General features: G+C 42.9%; 1 protein-coding gene across 1 annotated transcript in view; it reads right to left on the bottom strand.

Annotated features, from left to right (window-relative positions):
- The window catches only part of FAT4 (FAT atypical cadherin 4), a 175,464-nt gene extending 157,587 nt beyond the window's left edge, over nt 1-17,877 (bottom strand). The window contains exon 1 of the mRNA XM_055317010.1: nt 11,286-17,877. Coding sequence (XP_055172985.1) covers nt 11,286-16,460 — 5,175 coding nt within the window. The 5' untranslated portion in view covers nt 16,461-17,877. The remainder of the gene's footprint in view (nt 1-11,285) is intronic.
- Between the last annotated feature and the right edge of the window lie 225 nt (nt 17,878-18,102).

Here is an 18,102-nt window from a genome sequence, read left to right as displayed (position 1 = left end):
GTCAGTAGCAAAACATTTTTTTTTATTTTCAGGGAAATGTTTTAACTATGAATTAGAAAACTCTAACTTAAGAAGTTATCAGAATTTATGTCTCATAAAACTCAAAGTAGTTTTGAAGAAAAGGTGGTTTAACCTTTGATGAAGACAGTTTGATTTCAGTTAAGAGAACTGCATGAAGCAGTTGATAAAAAATGTTTTCAAAATAAGTCCACAAAGAAACACACAATTTCATGGTAGTTGGTATTTCACTACCATCACTGAAAAATGGAGAGATGAACATTCCTCATCTAAATCAATGTAAGGCTTCATAATGAAGTGGACAATGAAAAAACTAATATTTTAACTTGATTGTTTCACAAGCAACTAAGCTTCTCAGCAAAGTTTCCGGATTAACAAATTACTTCACTTTAGGGACTATAACTCTTATTGAATTATGTGAACAACAATAAAATGGTGGATGGGTAAACAGCATTAATTTAATCCCAGACTGGACAATGTGGTTTAATGTGAAGCATATTGACCAAAGTCAGAAAAACCCAGATGTTGTCTAGATTTGTGAACACACAAAAATCATGAAATTCTCTGTGCCTTGTCCTTAAAATGAAAAGAACACCTGACTTATCTCCTTACAGACTTGTTAGGGAAATCAAGAGAAAGAAAGGCTTGCACTCAAAAACACTTTAGACACAGAAAGCTAATAGTTTAATGTTAATGGTTTTGTGCATATCTGTACTTTGGAGAAAAGAGGAAGAAAGTTACAAACTTCGCTGAGTATCTCTTTTTTCCCCCTTGCAATAAGTTATGAAATGAGTATTGTCATTCAAATCTTACAGATGAAAAAATGAGAGTAGCAGTAACAACATTTGAATTGAGATTCTTCCAAATTGAAAGCATACAGTCTGCCAACTACACCTCAATCAGGATGAATTATTAAGCAACATTTTCCCTGCTGTATTTTATTAATCAAATTTATTAATATTACCGATGTCAAATGTTGATCAAGGATGGAAAATTTGAAAAAAGAATGACTGTACCTAAATTTATTAATAGTGAAAGTACTAATCTTTTTAAAAAGGGTCTGTGTATTCATTTTTTTGCTCAAGAGCAACATCGTTTATGATAAGATTTGGTCTTTACAGCAAAATTAGGTAAGTTCCAAGAAAATGAGAAGACATGGTAATGGTGTAGCTACATTGTGATATATAATCTAAAACGTTCTACTTCACAAAAAAAAATCTATAAAATAAGCATTAGTGATCCCACTGTACTTCTGACACCAACAATTTCTGAATATTGAGTTGCAGGGCTCTTAGCCAGTCAACTCATACAACCACTGTCATTGTAGCTAGGAAAATCAGTCCTTGCCAATTAGCTAGCTTCACTAATTTCAGAAGAAGCTCCATAGCTTGGCTTAAGATATGAAAAATGACTCCTTTACTTCAGCATGCATTTCTGACTGAGTTCCTAGCCTTTAAAGCAGTGTATTTGCAATGTTTTCAACAGTAATTCCTTAGTTTATCAAAGATTTACTGAACGTCTGAATTGAGCCCAGCCTTATTGTAGTTATTGGAAATACAGCAGTAATAAACAGATGCAATCCTTTCCACTCATGGAATATATATTTTAGAGAGAAGACATATCATAAACAAAATAAAGAAGTAACATATGGTTATGTTGGGTGATGACAGAGTCTAAGGAGACACAAAAGGAAGAAAAGAGAAAAAGGGAATTTGAGGGAAAGAGAACTTTGTAAGGTGACTTCGAGAAAAGATGTGAGCAAAGCAAGAAGCCCAGGCAGAGGGCACAGCTAGCACACAGACTCAGAGGCAGAGGAAGCACTGGAGGCTGGGGCCTAGAGCCCTCATTGTGGTTGCTGAGCAAGCTCAGCAAGGAGAGCCAGGAGGAAAAAAAGTCAGGAAAGCAAATGACAAGAGCTGGTCACATAGGGCATTCTGGTGGGAGAATGATAGGTAAAACATAATTAAAATTATAGATCTGTAAATCATATTACACACACACACTCTTATACATGTATGATAGATGATAGATAGATGATAGATAGATAGATAGATAGATAGATAGATAGATAATTGAAAGTAATGAGATTGATTGGGCTCCTCAACAGAATATTGTAGATTAGAAAGGGAAGAATTTCAAGAACCAATTCCAGGGGTATTCCAACATTTAGCATTTGGGAGATAAGAGGCTGGTGCTTTAGACTGGTAAATCCTATGGAAGAGGAATGTGAAAAACCACAGCAGATAAGTAGAGAGCAGGTAGGATGAGAAGGTGCTACAGTGATGTTAATAAAGGAAGATTCATTCTCAATTATAATGTGAGATATGAGCAAATACTTGAAGGAAGGAAACGATCCAAACGGAAGAAAATTATCCAAATAGATATCTAGAGGAAAGAGTGTTCTATGAAGAAGGAAGGGCCAGGAGCAAAGGCTCCAAAGCAGGTGTGTATTTAGAAAATTGTAGGAATAGAAAGACACCAATATGAGTAAAGCAGTCAAGCAAGGCAAGAGAATAGAAGGAAAGGATGTTGGAAATCAATAAGAAAACGTCTTCAATAATCTAAGGAAAAGATGACAATGTCTTAGGTCAAGATAGTAATGGTAGAAGGGATAAATGATCCAGCTTCTGAATATATTTTTAAGATATCCAAGATTAGCTAAACAGATTTTACTTAGGGTGGAATCAAAGATGATTCCAGGGATCCCTGAGTGGCGCAGTGGTTTGGCGCCTGCCTTTGGCCCAGGGCGCGATCCTGGAGACCCGGGATCGAATCCCACGCCGGGCTCCCAGTGCATGGAGCCTGCTTCTCCCTCTGCCTATGTCTCTGCCTCTCTCTCTCTCTCTGTGTGACTATCATAAATAAATAAAATTAAAAAAAAGATGATTCCAAGTTTTTTGACCTGAACAATTAGAAGATTGGAATTGCCATCAATTGAGAAAGAGATGGCTAGAAAGTAGATTTCTACTGGGGAAGATAACAGAAGCTCAGATTTGGAAACATTCATTTAAAACATCTATTAAGAAATAATTAAACATAATGAGTATGGAGTTGGTTATATAAATATGGTATTTAGGAGAAATATATATTGTAGAAACAAAACTTTGGAGTCATCAATGTATATATGTTATTTAAAAGCATAAGATTGATTGAAATCCTCAAGAAAATAAGTATACATTGAAGGGAGGATTTCAATAATTGATTCCATTTAGAATTTAAGGAGAGAAGCCAATAAAGGAGGCTGAGAAGGAATTGGTCCAAGAAATAGGATTAAAAATCCAAGATATGATGACTTAGAAGTATGTATACAATGAGCACTAAGCACTGACCATTGGATGTTGAAATGTGGCTATCATGGTGGCCTTGGTAAGATCAATTTTCATTGGAGGGGCAGAAGTTAAGCCTGATGAGGTGAATTTAAAAGATAATGAGAAGAAAGAAAACGGGGATAGGCAACTTTTTCAAGAAATTTCGCTGAAAGGGAAGAAAATAAATCTGGAAGAATAGAAATATATTCCCACCTCAAGTTTACGAAATCAAAATGAAAAGCTTACAAATTATAGGTCCATTTTTTCAAGCCTAACCTAAATAAAGATTAACAGAGAGCTAAAGTAATCTTACTACTAGATCATTACCTAAATTTAAATTTACTCCCTATTTCTTCAGTCAGCGGTATGAAGAAATATTGAAATATGAAAACAACTTTTTACATAGTGAAAACTGTGTGCCTATGAGTCTACAGGAAGTATTGACCATTCTTATAATACATAGTGCTAATCAGTGCTGAGAGAGGATTAAAAGTACATATGGTGGAATTAGAGTGCTGGGTTCAAATCATGCTTTCACTGTAAACCAGCTCCATAAACTTACCCTCTACTAGCCTCAGTACTGTCATTTTCGAATAGTGAGATGTCGTCATATATACCTCCAGGAATATTGTGAAGGCAAGACAATGCCCAGTGCTTACCACTTGTCTGACCTGATGTAAGCACTTTACATATGTTAGACTCTGTAAATGACAAAATATTTCAGAAAAGAAATATCAAATAATCTGAAACAAATAATCAGTAACAACAGCATGGTTCCCAACTGTCAGTTGTCTAGCAGGGTTTGTCCATGTCCCTCAACATTTCCTGAGTGTTCCCTGAAATTTGGTTTTTACTTTTGATTGTTTCTTAAATATAGACATATGTCTGGAAGCTGAAAAAGACTGTGTACCTATGGTCGATTCTTGATTACCACATATAAATTATCTGCCAATTAGATTACCTTTCTTCTTCATGACTTTATTGTCTCATTTTGTATCAGGATCTTAACACCAACAGTCTTTGTATAATGGTTGCAAAAATGCTAACATATGATATTATATATGTTAATATATAATATATATTACATATGTGTATTTTATAAAAAATACTTCTCTAATAGAATCGTTTTTACTTGTCTCCGCTCCTTACACTCTCTCCTCCTATTTAATTACTAAAAATTGGCCTCTGTTGTCACAGACTGCGTAAAGCCTGAAAATATTAGAAGATATTTACCGCATTTTATATCTTGGATGCTTTAAAGTACTTTTAAATTCATGTTGGCCTAAATTATTTGCTGGTTGTTCTTTTCCTATTTCCACTCACACAGTCCTAATTCTAAATACTACCTACTTTCATGGATATTATAAAGAGCTGAACTTTAGACTTACTAGTTCTTGGAATAGGGGACCCACCTTCAGGCCTGTGTAATCCTTTATAGGCCCTCACAACTAATGAGGTTCCTAGGCAGTTTTTCATTGTAATGATGACAAAGTACAAGCTGTAAACAATATGATGAAGAATTGATTCTATAAAACGCTAAGTACATATATACCTTTCCAAAATATTCCTAGAGTAGCTTCTTCAAAATCTGTTGAAACAATAAGGAATTAAAATGAGGAGTATAAAGGCCAGGAGAAAAAAAAGACTAAATTAATCAGAAAATAAGTTATGTCTATGGAAATCTATTACCAACCAGAGAGACCAAATCAAGCATCCTGAAGCCATATATAAATATGGAGCATGATATTGGCCACTTAATTGGCCATCAGTATTGGTGTTTGTAATACACATGTGTACATGTCTTGAAAAATTAATCACAATATTTTGTTTAATAAATTTAGAAACATATCAATATGAAAAAATAAAACCAGAAAATAATCACAGGTTGCTTTTTAAAAAGAACATTGGAGATCAAAGCAGCAAGAGCAATGAAACGTTTTTCTCCTGTTAATATAATCTTCACATTTCATCCACTCCAACTCCATCATATTCCTAGAAGAGTAAGATTTATCATCTATCAATCCAAAAATGGATTCTCCACCTCCATAAATTACAGCAACTACTTCCAAATCACACAGGACTATGGATTACAAGAAGCATTACCAATACCTATGCTCTTTGTCTCTAATTCCCATCTCTCATATTCTGACTCTTTCTCCTTGCTCCAGAAACAGTCACATGTCCCAATCTGAGATTGTTACCACCACTAACTGAACCATAAAAATATATAGCATCTGCTGATGCCCATGATTGAGGCAAGTAAAAACCATGTTTCCCTTAGTTCAGACAACATATAATACTAATTTTCAAAGACTTTTTAACAATAAATAAAGGCATGAAAACAGGATTATTCAAAACATACATATATATACTCTTATCTATAGAGTAAATGGTCCTTCCTTCTCTTAACTGAAACCACAGATTTCCCTGGCTTTATAGAATAGTAGGTATGATATAAATAATGGACTAATCCATATCTGGATGTGATTTTCCCTTCTATCTATCCGAATTTAAGCAAATCATTTAACCTTTCTGAGACTGTTTCCACAGCTATGAAGTGGGAATGATATTAACAGTGCATTTGTGCAGTATGTTGAGGCTCAAATAATATAATCTCAAAGCACATAGACTTGATCACTGGACATAGCAGTAGTCAATAAATGTTATTATAATAATTATTATTATTTACCTGGTTCTGTTGCTCATATTTTGCCTTGTGAGGAATGATACACAAGACATACAGACATTTAATCTAAGATTCTAACTCTGATTCTTTTTTTAAAATTTCGTTTATTTATTTATTTATTTATTTATTTATTTATTTATTTATTTATGATAGACATAGAGACTGAGAGAGGCAGAGGGAGAAGCAGGCTCGATGCCGGGAGCCCGGCATGGGACTCAATCCCGGGACTCCAGGATCACACCCCGGGCCAAAGGCAGGCGCTAAACCGCTGAGCCACCCAGGAATCCCACTAACTCTAATTCTAAATCTTCTAGAAGACAATTGTTTCTAATCTTGGTATTCAGCACTAATCTTGCAAATGTCTCATTATTTCTCCTAGAAATCCTGATGATGTTCACTGTGAAAATACTTTATTATCCAATTGCTAAAACTCATTTCTAATTGTTAATGTCATAGTCCATGCACCTATTCCAAACACACTTTTTATAGACCATTTCTAGTGGCTTTCTTAAACTGAAATGTAAAAATCTAATTACCTAGACCAATGGTTCTTCTCAGTGAAACATGGGGCTTGAGGCACATCAGAGATCTATTAAAGAGGCATGGGAAGTCAAAACTGTCTTCATAGGGCAGCCCAGGTGGTTCAGCGGTTTAGTGCAGCCTTCGGCCCAGGGTGTGATCCTGGAGACCTGGGATCAAGTCCCACATCAGGCTCCCTGCGTGGAGCCTGCTTCTCCCTCTGCCTGTGTTTCTGCCTCTCTCTGTATCTCTCATGAATAAATAAATAAAATCTTAAAAAAAAAAAGCTGTCTTCATAATAATGCAAAACGCTTCTTACCTTTTTCTCTGTATTGACATGTACACTAGAGGTGCAAAAACAATGATGGATAAAACTGCTGATGCCTTAGCCCAAATTAAAGTAGTAGCTCTAAAGTATTCTAGCAGTAATTGTATTCTTCAAAGCTAGGCACACACAGTAAAAATAAAATGCCAGTTTCACTTAAAAACTGAAGAAAATCTTTTGAAGAAATAGCAAAATTATTACATTTATTAAATCTAGGCCCTTAAATCTCAATGTCTTTTTTTTTCAATATTTTGTGTGGCAGATAGTGGAATGTACATAAACCACTAATCTGTACCTAAGTACTGTAGTTGTCTCAAATAAAAACATGCATATGACTCAACTGCAAGCTAACCTATCTGCTTTACTTATGGGATACAGTTTTTACCTGAAAGAACAACTGACAGGGAAACTATAATTTTTTAGACTTGAGTATGTGGCAGATAACTTGTTTGTTAGCAAATGAACAAAGAGGGCCCGACACTTGAAGGTAAACAATAATACATGTGGTTAATAATAAAATTTGAGATTCTGAGTAAAAATTCAAATTTTGAAAAACTTCTAACCATTGCCATGAAGTTGAGAGTCAATTCATATTTAAAGAGTTTTTTGAGAAGATTCTTAGCAATTATACCAGTATTTTCCAAATGATCCATTCCTGATATTTCTAAGTCATGAATAGGTAAAAATGATATAGTCAAAATGCAAGATAGATCAATGTATTTTTATGTAACAAAGTATAAAAAGTCCACTAATAGGATTTCAAATTGCACATTGCAAGTAAATTTTAAGAAAGTACCACTTGTGGAGTTCTGGTGTAGTATCAAAAGAAAAACGACAGTTATATGAAAAGAATATCAACGTCACAGATCTGAATGAGGATTTATTATTTTCATATACTTTAACTTTACTGCAGTGGAATGAATGAGAAGATGTGAGAATCCAGCTGCGTTCTCTTGAGCCACATATTAAAGGGATTTATGAAAATGTAAAATAATGTCTCTCTTTTCGTTATTTTTTTAAGTTTGCTAAAATCAAGTTTTTTAATGAGGTAAAAATATGTTTCATATTTAAATTTTTTTCTCAGTTTTAATGTTCAAAATGATATATTTCAATAGATAAGACACACCTAAACAAAAGCTCTTTGAAGTCCTTGACATTTTCTAAGAACATACTGGGGTACTAAGAAAAACAAATTTGAGAACTGTGACCTGGACACATGTACAGTATGTCCTTCCATTTAAGCCCTAAGTTCCATGTAAGACCACCCACCTAAGTTTCTCTTTCCTCTTTGAGTTTTCTGACAATTCTCAATTCACTCATAGAAGAGATAATTGGCATGTCTTTACATCTTTAGTCCAATTCAGGATTAAGATCAAGTTTACTAATTTCCCCCATCCCCCCAGCTTCTCTCTGTTGAATGATTCCTGAGGCAAAAGAAAACATTCTGGTCTTAACTCCTCTACCATCTCATTTAACTAACATGTACTGAGCACCTACTATATGTCAGGTATATGCTAGACTCTGAGATAATAAAGATCAATGAAACACATCTTCCGGCTTTGTTGGAGGTACAAGCAAGTCCTTAAGTTGCATGTTTCTATACAACACATTAAAAAAAGAAATATCTATTAAAGTATTACATCCTTATTTTTTCTTGAACCTAGAAAAATAGTACAAACTTTATATGAGCTGTTCTAACATAATCAAGACTCTTCTAAGAATACTAAGACACAAAACTGTAATAAATCTTATGTCTGCAACTCAGAAGCCATCCTCGAACAACTCCTATCCATGCCAAAGTTTTAGATATAAGTAGGGTAAGTGAAAGAGTACAGCTGGACAGATCTCTAGATGAGCAATATCAGAGCCACAGTCCCTAGCTCTCTCCACAAATGTCAGAGCTTGAAAAAGAATGCAGATTAAATCATTTCTCTTTTACCCACTGACCCTCTGCTTGCCCATGGAATGTGATCAGCTATGACTCTAGCCAGAAACCTGAGTAAGCAACCCAGACCTCTATCAGTGCACATAAGTATTTTTATTTTTTTTTTAAATGTACTGGAGTGAAGTTTGCACTTGAAAACAACTGAAAAATCACCTCTGACAATCAGGGGTAACATCACTTATTTTTGCACGGTAACAGTTTATTAATTGTTTGAGCAGAAGGAAGAAAAGAACTTTACTGTATATACTTGAAAGATACAACCAATAATAATATGAAATTCTAGCTCCCAACTACTGCTTTCAATATTCTTTGGAGAAACACATTTGCTTTTAATTATAGGAGTGGTTGGAGCTTGGAAACTCAAACTTGGTTTACAATTTCAGCACTTTAGTTCACAGAAAATACCCTGACAGTTTTTTTGACTTAAAAAAAAAACATCATAGTGAATTATCCCCAGACTTTTAGATAAACAGGGTGCAGTAAATATGAGTGACTTTTTCCATTGATATTATTTGATATGAAAGATGTAACAGACATATTATCCCCTATCACCAACAATGATTTATAATAATTATTTTTCAATTCTCATGCTTATTGCAGAGACAGCACCATTTAATAAATTTAAGCCAAGCTGATCTTTGCATATCTAATGAGTAAGTAACAATACAAAATAAATCTAATGATACCAATGGGCATTTATTTCTCACTCTCCATGTTGTTCTAATAAAATGTAATGCACTGAACCAAACAACAACAGCAACCAATAACATAATTTCTTTTACCATTTAACAAATTCATCTAAAGTCTAGAATGACTTATTTGCCTGTTTTTAATAAATATTTCAGTTTTCTGACTAATTAAATCTCTTCATCTAATAAATAATCCCAGAGAAGGAAAGCAGAAATAGGGGATTGGCTAACGTGAGGGATAACCCGAAATCAATATAAAATTACATTTAATTCATGGTCTAAGTTAAACCAAATAACTCAACATATAAGACCCATGTTAAGATCTTTAAAAAGCTAATTAGGTAAAAGAGGACATTTGGGTTAGAAGTCCCTTCAGGGCTATGTATATAAGATAAAGCTGAATTCCAGTTAGAATTATATCTCTAAGAATTATATCTCTATTAAGAATTATATCTCTAATTATATCTCTAATATCCTCAAGGCCATGAATATGCTGCTCTATCTGCAGAACAGATACAGCTAGCTATTATGAAAAAAATCACAAGGGGTTCAAAAAGATAATAATAATAATAAGTGAACATTTTAAATGAAGAAAAACCCTCATCCCCTGCCCCTCTCCCCCCAGGAAAAAAAAAAAAAAGAAAGAAAGCAAGAAAACAAATACGTAAGCCTCAATTTCACTAGTATATTGTGCCTGGATTACTGCCAAGTATCACAAACCACATTTGATATTTTATGTTTTTGGCTGAGTGACACTAGAATGTCTTTGAGGGAAGTGGGGAGGGAAAGAAGAAACTTAGCAAACAGGGAACAAGAGCTTTCCAGAGTGTAGCTATGTGATTTCTAGTTGATCATCAAAACAACATTGGAAGTAGTTTAATGAAAATACAAATCAACAATACACAGAGGTAGTAGCCTAAAATATACCCCAGAGAAGGCCAAGCTTAGAATTCTTCAGGCATATGCTAGCAACCCTAATTTCTTACCCATCCACAGACAGAACAACATGTGCCTACAGCATGGTACCAAACACAGATCTGTATCAAGAAGCACCCTCTAATCTCTGATAATTCACAGCATATTACATGCTTTTATTCAAGAGGGAAGAGAAAGGATTACCCTAAGTCAGAAGATAGTGCCTCAAACGTGAAAGCAGATGAAATCAGGAATCTCCCCAAACTTGGCTCAGCACATTAAAATTAGTCACTGTCTATAAAGAAACTGCCAAGACTGCTGAGGATGTGAAAGTTAATACTGTCCTGATGTAAACTGCCAGTCTGTACTGTCTTGCCACTCCTCCCACAAAGCTTTTCTATAATGCTGATTTCTACCAAATTCTTCATTTTGGAATAGAAACTTAAGTCTGAAATTGCCCATTCTCTAGCAGACTTCCTTACTGAAAGGTGTCTAGTCAGTGCACTGATTTAGCTGAGACAAATGGATTTTTTCTTTTTTTTTTCTTTCTTTCTTTCTTTTTTTTTTTTTTTTTTTTTTCTGCACTTCTGAAAGGGCAGATTTCTCCCTGGCCTTATACATATGATTGCTATGAGGAGAAGTATAAAATCTAAACTGTTTGTTGTTTGGTTTTGACCAAGATTTAAGTTAAATATTATGTGATTCTTGCTACTTTTTTATGACAGAACCTTTTATATGCGTTCCTGTCAGTAATATTAACAAATACACAATGAAGGTAAAAAGTCATAGGAAGTAAATATGATCTTTCTAAAGAGAGAATGATCTTTCTAAAAAGCACATCAGCAAATAATTCAGAAATGACTACAAAATCTTTCATTACCTCTGCTCTCTGTGTTCTGGGAAAGGCAGTTGACTTTTCTATGGCATAAACATCCACCAGGTAAAGACATGCTCCTTGCTCCCGGTCCAGAATGGCTGCAGTCTGAATTATGCCAGTTTGTCGTCCAATAGTAAAGAGACGCCCAACTGTTTTTTCTTCACAACGAACTGAGACAATATAATACTCCACGGGGGCTTCAGATCCTCTAGGGCTAGCTGCTTCTATTGATATTACATTGGTACCAATGGGTTCACCTTCCTTCAAAATAGTTATATACTTGGGTTGAGTAAAAACAGGTCCATCGAGGCCCTGAAGAATGATGGTCAACTCAGTGGTAGATTTCCTCCTCTCGGGGCCAAGGTCTGTTGCTGAAACTATGAGGTTATAGATCAGCTGTGAAGGCACCAGCGCTGAGGCCACTCGCAAGTCTCCACTGTAACGATCCACAATGAAGGTGTCCGTGTCCCCATTGATGATCTCATACTCCACTTCTCCATTCGCCCCTTCATCTGGGTCTGCAGCCATGATCGTTGTCAGAACAGAACCAATCACGGCTGAAGGGTCCGCAGCAAGGGCATTTTGTGATATAAACATCGGAACGTTGTCATTGAGGTCCGTGACCAGAATGGTCACGTTTTTCAAAGCACAGCGTCTAGTTTCTATAGGCACGGCTTGATCGTTGGCTTTGACGGTTAACTCAAAGAGATTAGCAAACTCCCGATCTATTTCAGCATTCGTATATATAGTGCCTTTGACTTCATCTATGCCAAAGTGGTTGCCCCTGGGCATCTGTTGAATGATTGCATAGGACAGCTGCCCATTAATGTCTGCATCGGGGTCATGTGCAGTCACTGAAATGACAGACGTTCCAATGGGAATGTTCTCAACAATAGACTTGAAGATATCCCCAGGAGGAAAGCTGGGCGGATTGTCATTAAAGTCCCTCACATGTATGACCACTGACATTGTGGATGAACGAGGAGGTCTTCCTTGGTCCTTTGCTGTTATGTTTAATTTGTACAGAGACTGGGTTTCAAAGTCCAATTTTTTGGCCAGGAAAATACTCCCAGTGTTTGGGCTAATGCTAAAAGTCCCATGGTTGTTAGTTCCAGTAATACTATAATGTAAATCAGCATTGTCACCTGAATCTGAATCAGTCGCAGTGACAGAGGACACAAGTTCACCAATCCTCATGTTTTCCAAAACGTCAACAAACAGTGTCGATTTGGGGAAAGAAGGGGTATTGTCATTTTCATCTAAAATATCAATATTTAAGGTACAGGTTGAATTGAGGGGGACCGCCCCTGAATCCACCGCTTGTATTACAAGGGAATAGGCAGGTGTTGCTTCATAGTCTAGTTTGCCAATTAGTGTCACCTGACCAGAGGTACTGTCTACAGCAAACTGTCTTTCCTCATTTCCTTTTATCACGGAATAGTGAATAAGTCCATTATTACCTTCATCGACGTCTGAGGCAGATACTCTCAAAACCTGTGTCAGGTTGGCTGCTGACTCTGATATTGTAGCTTGGTAAAAGTCTTTTAAAAATTTGGGCGCATTATCATTTATATCCTTCATGTAAACATGTACTGTGGCCTGATCCTTGAGAGGCTGAGGGAGCCCCCGATCCACTGCAATGACCGTAAAGCTAAACACTGCAGTCCCCCTCTGCCTCATAAGAGACTCCCTGTCAAACTGGCGAGTGTTTGTGATTTCCCCACTGATAGCATGCAACTCAAAATCTGGCTGCACCATTTCAAAAGAATACCTCACTTCTCCATTTGGCCCAAAGTCTTTATCTATAGCATTTACTTTGCCCACAGACGACCCAGCTCTCTGCTCCTCTTCAAAATAAAATGTGTAATTGGTACTGTTAAAAAGAGGTCTGTTATCATTTACATCTTCTAAAATTACAGTAACATTCACAGTAGCGCTAAGGGGTTCCACTGCTCTGTCAGAAGCAACAACCAGTAAAACATATCTGTCTTGAAGTTCACGGTCCAGTTCACTTTTTATATACAATTGACCATCTGGGAATATGCCAAAAGCATCCCCAGTATTTCCTTCAGCAATGCTGTACGCAATTTCACCATTTGCTCCCGAATCCTTATCAAAAGCTTGCACTTTAAAGAATCGGGAATTCACAGGTTCTGACTCAGAGAGGGTGACCTCATAAGAAAGCTGGTCAAACACTGGTGGGTTGTCATTTACATCATGAACATAAACCGTTAAGATGAAGCTAGAGGAGAGCTGCGGGACACCCATATCGGACGCCAAGATCTCTATTTGGTAGGAACCAGCGTGAACATCCAGGGGCCCTAGCAGACTGATATTACCATTCTTTTCATTGATAGTAAACAGGTTCTTGGGGTTTTGCTTCAGGCTATAGAGTACCATGCCATTGACACCTTCGTCGGGGTCCACAGCTTTGGCCTGGAAAATGCTGTGACCTGCCTGCCAATTCTCCACCACGTTTACACTCTCTACTGCCTGAAGGAAATGGGGAGAGTTGTCATTCAAGTCCTTAACTGTTATGTTAACCATAGTGTCTCCAGTCACTGTGCCCCCACTGGCCACTACTTTCAGCTGATAAAAGGATTGCTCTTCTCTGTCAATCACACTTGCCGTGGTAAGGTGCCCCGAGACCTGGTTGATAGCAAACATACCTTTCTGATCCCCAGTAGTAATGAGATAACTGATGTTGGAATTGAGATCCATGGTGGATGCAGACACACTACCCACATGATATCCCAGGGCCACATTCTCAAAGACCACGAAGCTGTAGGCGGCCTGGCTGAACACAGGTGGGTTGTCTTGAGTGTCCAGGACCGTGATGGTTACTATCGCCTGGTTGGGAGACTGTAAATTGCCACCATCGGTGGCCACTATCTGCAACTGGTAAGCTGTCTTCTCTTCTCTGTCTAGGGCCATTCTGGTAGAAATAACCCCGCTCTGAGCATTGACTTGAAACCGAGACCTGTCCCCGGCCGAGATACTGTATCTGACAGTCCCATTGAGACCCAGATCTGGGTCAGTGGCAGATACCGTGGTGATGTAACTTCCCCCAGGCTCATTCTCCTGAATGTGAGCAAAGTATTGGACTGGGTAGAACACAGGACTGTTGTCATTCACATCCAGGAGACTGACATTTATGCGAGCCATCGATGACTGCGGAGGGGAGCCCAGATCTGTGGCCAGGACCAGCAGGGAGTAAAAAGCTTGCTCCTCCCTGTCCAAGGAGGCGATAGTACTCAACCTCCCAGACACAGGATCCAGCCGGAAGGATCTCTGGTCAGTCTCCGCCTCCTGCAGGGAGAAGCGCACCGTCCCGTTGTCACCCAGGTCTCTGTCAGTGGCCCTGAGCACCAGTAGCTCTGTCCCCGTTGGGGCGTTCTCAACCACAGACACGGCGTAGCCCTCTGGCTGGCTAAAAGCCGGCTTCTCGTCATTCACATCCAGGAGCGTTACTACGAGCTGGGCATAGGAAAACTTGGGGTGCACCCCCTGGTCCCGAGCGCTGATATTGAGCACAATCTGGGAGGCAAGCTCACGGTCCAAGCCCCCCGCAGCCCCGGTGGTCACGAGGCCGCTGTGTTCACTGATGTGGAACCAACCCAGGCCGTTGCCAGAGACGATGCTGTAACGCAGGTTCGCGTTGAGGCCAGAGTCGCCATCGGTGGCGGACACGCCGCTCACGTAGCTTCCCGGGGGCGCCTCCTCGCTCAGGTTCACTCTGTACACCTGCTGCGCGAACACGGGAGGGTGGTCGTTGATGTCGTTCACAAAAATCACCAGGCTTGCCACCGAGGAGCGCGCCCGGGCCGCCGCGCCAGGGGGCGCCCCGAAGTTATCGGAGACGGAGACCGTGAGGTTGTAGGAAGGGATGCGCTCGCGGTCCAGCGCGCTGGCCACCTTGATGAGGCTCAGGTTTGGCACTTTGCTGCTCTGCACCTCGAAGTGGCGCTGCTCGTTGCCCCCTAGGATCTGCACCGAGATGTTGCCGTTGGCCGCCGGCGAGTCTGCGTCGGTCACGGTGAGCAGGGCCACCACGGTGCCCACCTGGGCGTTCTCGTCCACAGAGGCGTAGCGCGAGGTGGCGGGGAAGTAGCGGAATTTCACCACCGGGTCGTTGTCGTTGACGTCCAGCAGCTGAATGAGCGCCTCGGCGCGGCCGGTCAGGGAAGGCACGCCCCGGTCCAGAGCCTGCAGCGTAAGCGAGTACTGGCGCCTGGCCTCGAAGTCCAGGGGCTCCCTCACCGTGATGAGCCCGGTCTCGGGGTCCATCTGGAAGGGCGTGCCCTCGTCCTGCAGCCGGTAGCGGATGGCCGCGTTGGTGCCCTCGTCCGCGTCCGCCGCCGCCACCTGGAGGACGCTGGAGCCCACCGCCGCGTCCTCCGGCACCCCCGCCTGGTAGTGCGAGCTGCCAAACACCGGGGGGTTGTCATTGATGTCCTGCACGGTCACGTTCACCTGCAGGTAGCCCCGCCGCTTCGGCTCCCCCTTGTCCTCCACCTCCACCAGCAGCTGGTACTGCGGCGTGACCTCGCGGTCCAGCCCGCCCTTGGACACCAGGTGCAGAAACGCCCCCTCGCCGCTCGGGTTCAGGGTGATGTCCAGGCGGAAGCGCCCCGCCTCGTTGCCCTGGACGATGCGGTAAGAGCGGTGGTCCACACCGTTGGAGCCGATGTCCGAGTCGGTGGCCGTATCCAAGATGACCTGGCGTCCGCTGCTACTGTCCTCCTTGAAAGTGACCACGATGGACGGATCGGGGAAGACCGGCGCGTTGTCGTTGAGGTCCCGCACCAGCACCCGCACTTCGGTGGGGTAGGTGGGGGAGCTGGAAAGCACCACCAGGTTGATCACGTCGCTGGGCAGGCTCTCGCGGTCGATGGTGGCGGTGGTGTAGACGGCCCCGGTGCTACTGTTGATGGCAAACAGGGCGTGGCTTTCGCTGAGCCGGTAGGTGAAGCCGGGGCGCGTCTGGATGGTGCCCACCAGCGTGCCGGGCGGCTGCTCCTCCAGCACCTGGAACACCTGGCGCTGCTCGGCCCCGCGGACCCGGGCCGGCCCGGGCAGCTGTGAGAGCAGCCACAGGACTCGGAGGAGCTGGAAGACCGACAGAGTGGGCGGCTGGAGCCAAGGGCGCCCGGGCGCCCCGTCCGCCGCCAAGCGCATGGTCCCGGCTCCCTGGAACGGGGTGACGAAGAGAAGCGAAGGGAGAGTGATGCAGGAAGAGCAGCAGCAGGGATCAGGTAGCCCCGGCACCGGGCGCGGCGATGCCTCTGAGGGCTCCGCTATTTCAAAGACCCTCCAGCCCCGCGGAAGCAGCCCGCTTCAGAGAAAGGCTCCAGGTGGCCACTTGGACTTGCAGGACCAGACTGATGCCCCGACGGAAAGCGCCAAGGCATTCCGCGGGACACTCCTTCCTCTGCGTTGACAAATCCCCCAGAAAAGTTTCGCAAACCTCCTACATTGTCCCCCTCCACTTTTGTGGGGGTTTGGGGTTTTCTTTTTTCTTTTCTTTTTTTTTTTTTTCTTCTTTTTTTGGAATGCAGAGAGTCTGAGCGTTTTCGCCCGGGCGGAGGCTGCCTGTATTCAAGGTATATGAGGAATCATCGCAAACAATGGTTCTTCAGAAACTTTAGAACTTACCCAGGGCGAAGGAACTGGAGAGGGACGCACAGGCGCCGGCGGAGATGCGTGGCAAGAACGGCTGCGCCCGGGGGGCAGGGAGCGGTGGGGAACCCGGGAGAGGGTCGAATCCCTCTCCCCAACGCTGGAGGCGAGGGACTGCCTCGAGGGCCCCCCTCACTCCTCGGGATCAGGGCTGCGGAAGGGGCCGCCGAGGCCCGGGCGCCCGCGTCTGCGCGCTGGCAGCTGGCGACTGCGTTCCAAGCGCTGGCGCCGGCGCTCGGGCTCGGGTACCCGGGGGCGCTCAGCTGCGCCCCTGCCCCTGCCCCTGCTCCTGCTCCTGCTCCTGCTCCTGCCGCCGCCGCCACCCCTGCTGCGGCTTCGAGCCGGTGGCCGCGCGCCCGCAGCATCCAGGGCTCCTCAGCATCTCCCCCCTTCTTTCCTTTCCTCTTTTCTTTCCTTCCTTTTCTTTTCTTTTCTCTTTTTTTTCTTTTTTTTCACCTCTGCCGACTCATTATTTGTACATCCAAAGGGAGTGCAGGTCCGTCCCCCTTTCTTCTCGGCCCGGCGGGGGTCGGGCAGGAGCAGCGCGCGGGCCCGGAGCGCCCCCCCGTCACCATGCCCGGGGGTGGCGGTGCGGCGGCCGCGGTCGGCAGCGCCCTCCCGCGCGCCTCGCCCCTGCCCGGGTTATCCCGGCTCTTATTGTCCCGCGTCAGTTTCACTTTGTAATCCACAAGGCTTTCTGTTTGGGGCGGGGAGCGGGGAGCGGGGTGCGGGGGGCGCGCGGCTGGTCCCTCCGTGTCCTTCACCGGCGGCGGCGGCGGCGGCGGGGAGGTCGGCGCTGGGTCGCGGCGGCGCCCGGCAGCTCGGGGCGGGCGCCCGGGCCGGGATGGAGCAGCCGGAGCTCGGCGCGCAGCTCTGCGCCTCCCGGGCTGGTCCGCGGCGCTCCCCGCCTCTCCCCCGCTGCGCGCACGCACACGCGCACGCACACACACTCACACACACACGCGCGCACACGCAGCGACCGTCGCTGCAACACCCACCAGGCGGGGGGGGGGGGGCGGCGACCCGGGGCAGGGCTCCGAAACTTCGCCGGCCGCGCCGCGATCCCGCGCCCGACTCGGCCCGCACGCCCCGGGGCTCCGCGGCTGTCACCTTCCGCCCCTCCCTCGCCCGCGCCCCCGCC

This window comes from Nyctereutes procyonoides, unplaced genomic scaffold, assembly GCF_905146905.1.
Source record: "Nyctereutes procyonoides isolate TBG_1078 unplaced genomic scaffold, NYPRO_anot_genome, whole genome shotgun sequence".
Lineage (NCBI taxonomy): Eukaryota > Metazoa > Chordata > Mammalia > Carnivora > Canidae > Nyctereutes > Nyctereutes procyonoides.
This window is presented reverse-complemented; position numbering and strand designations above follow the sequence as displayed.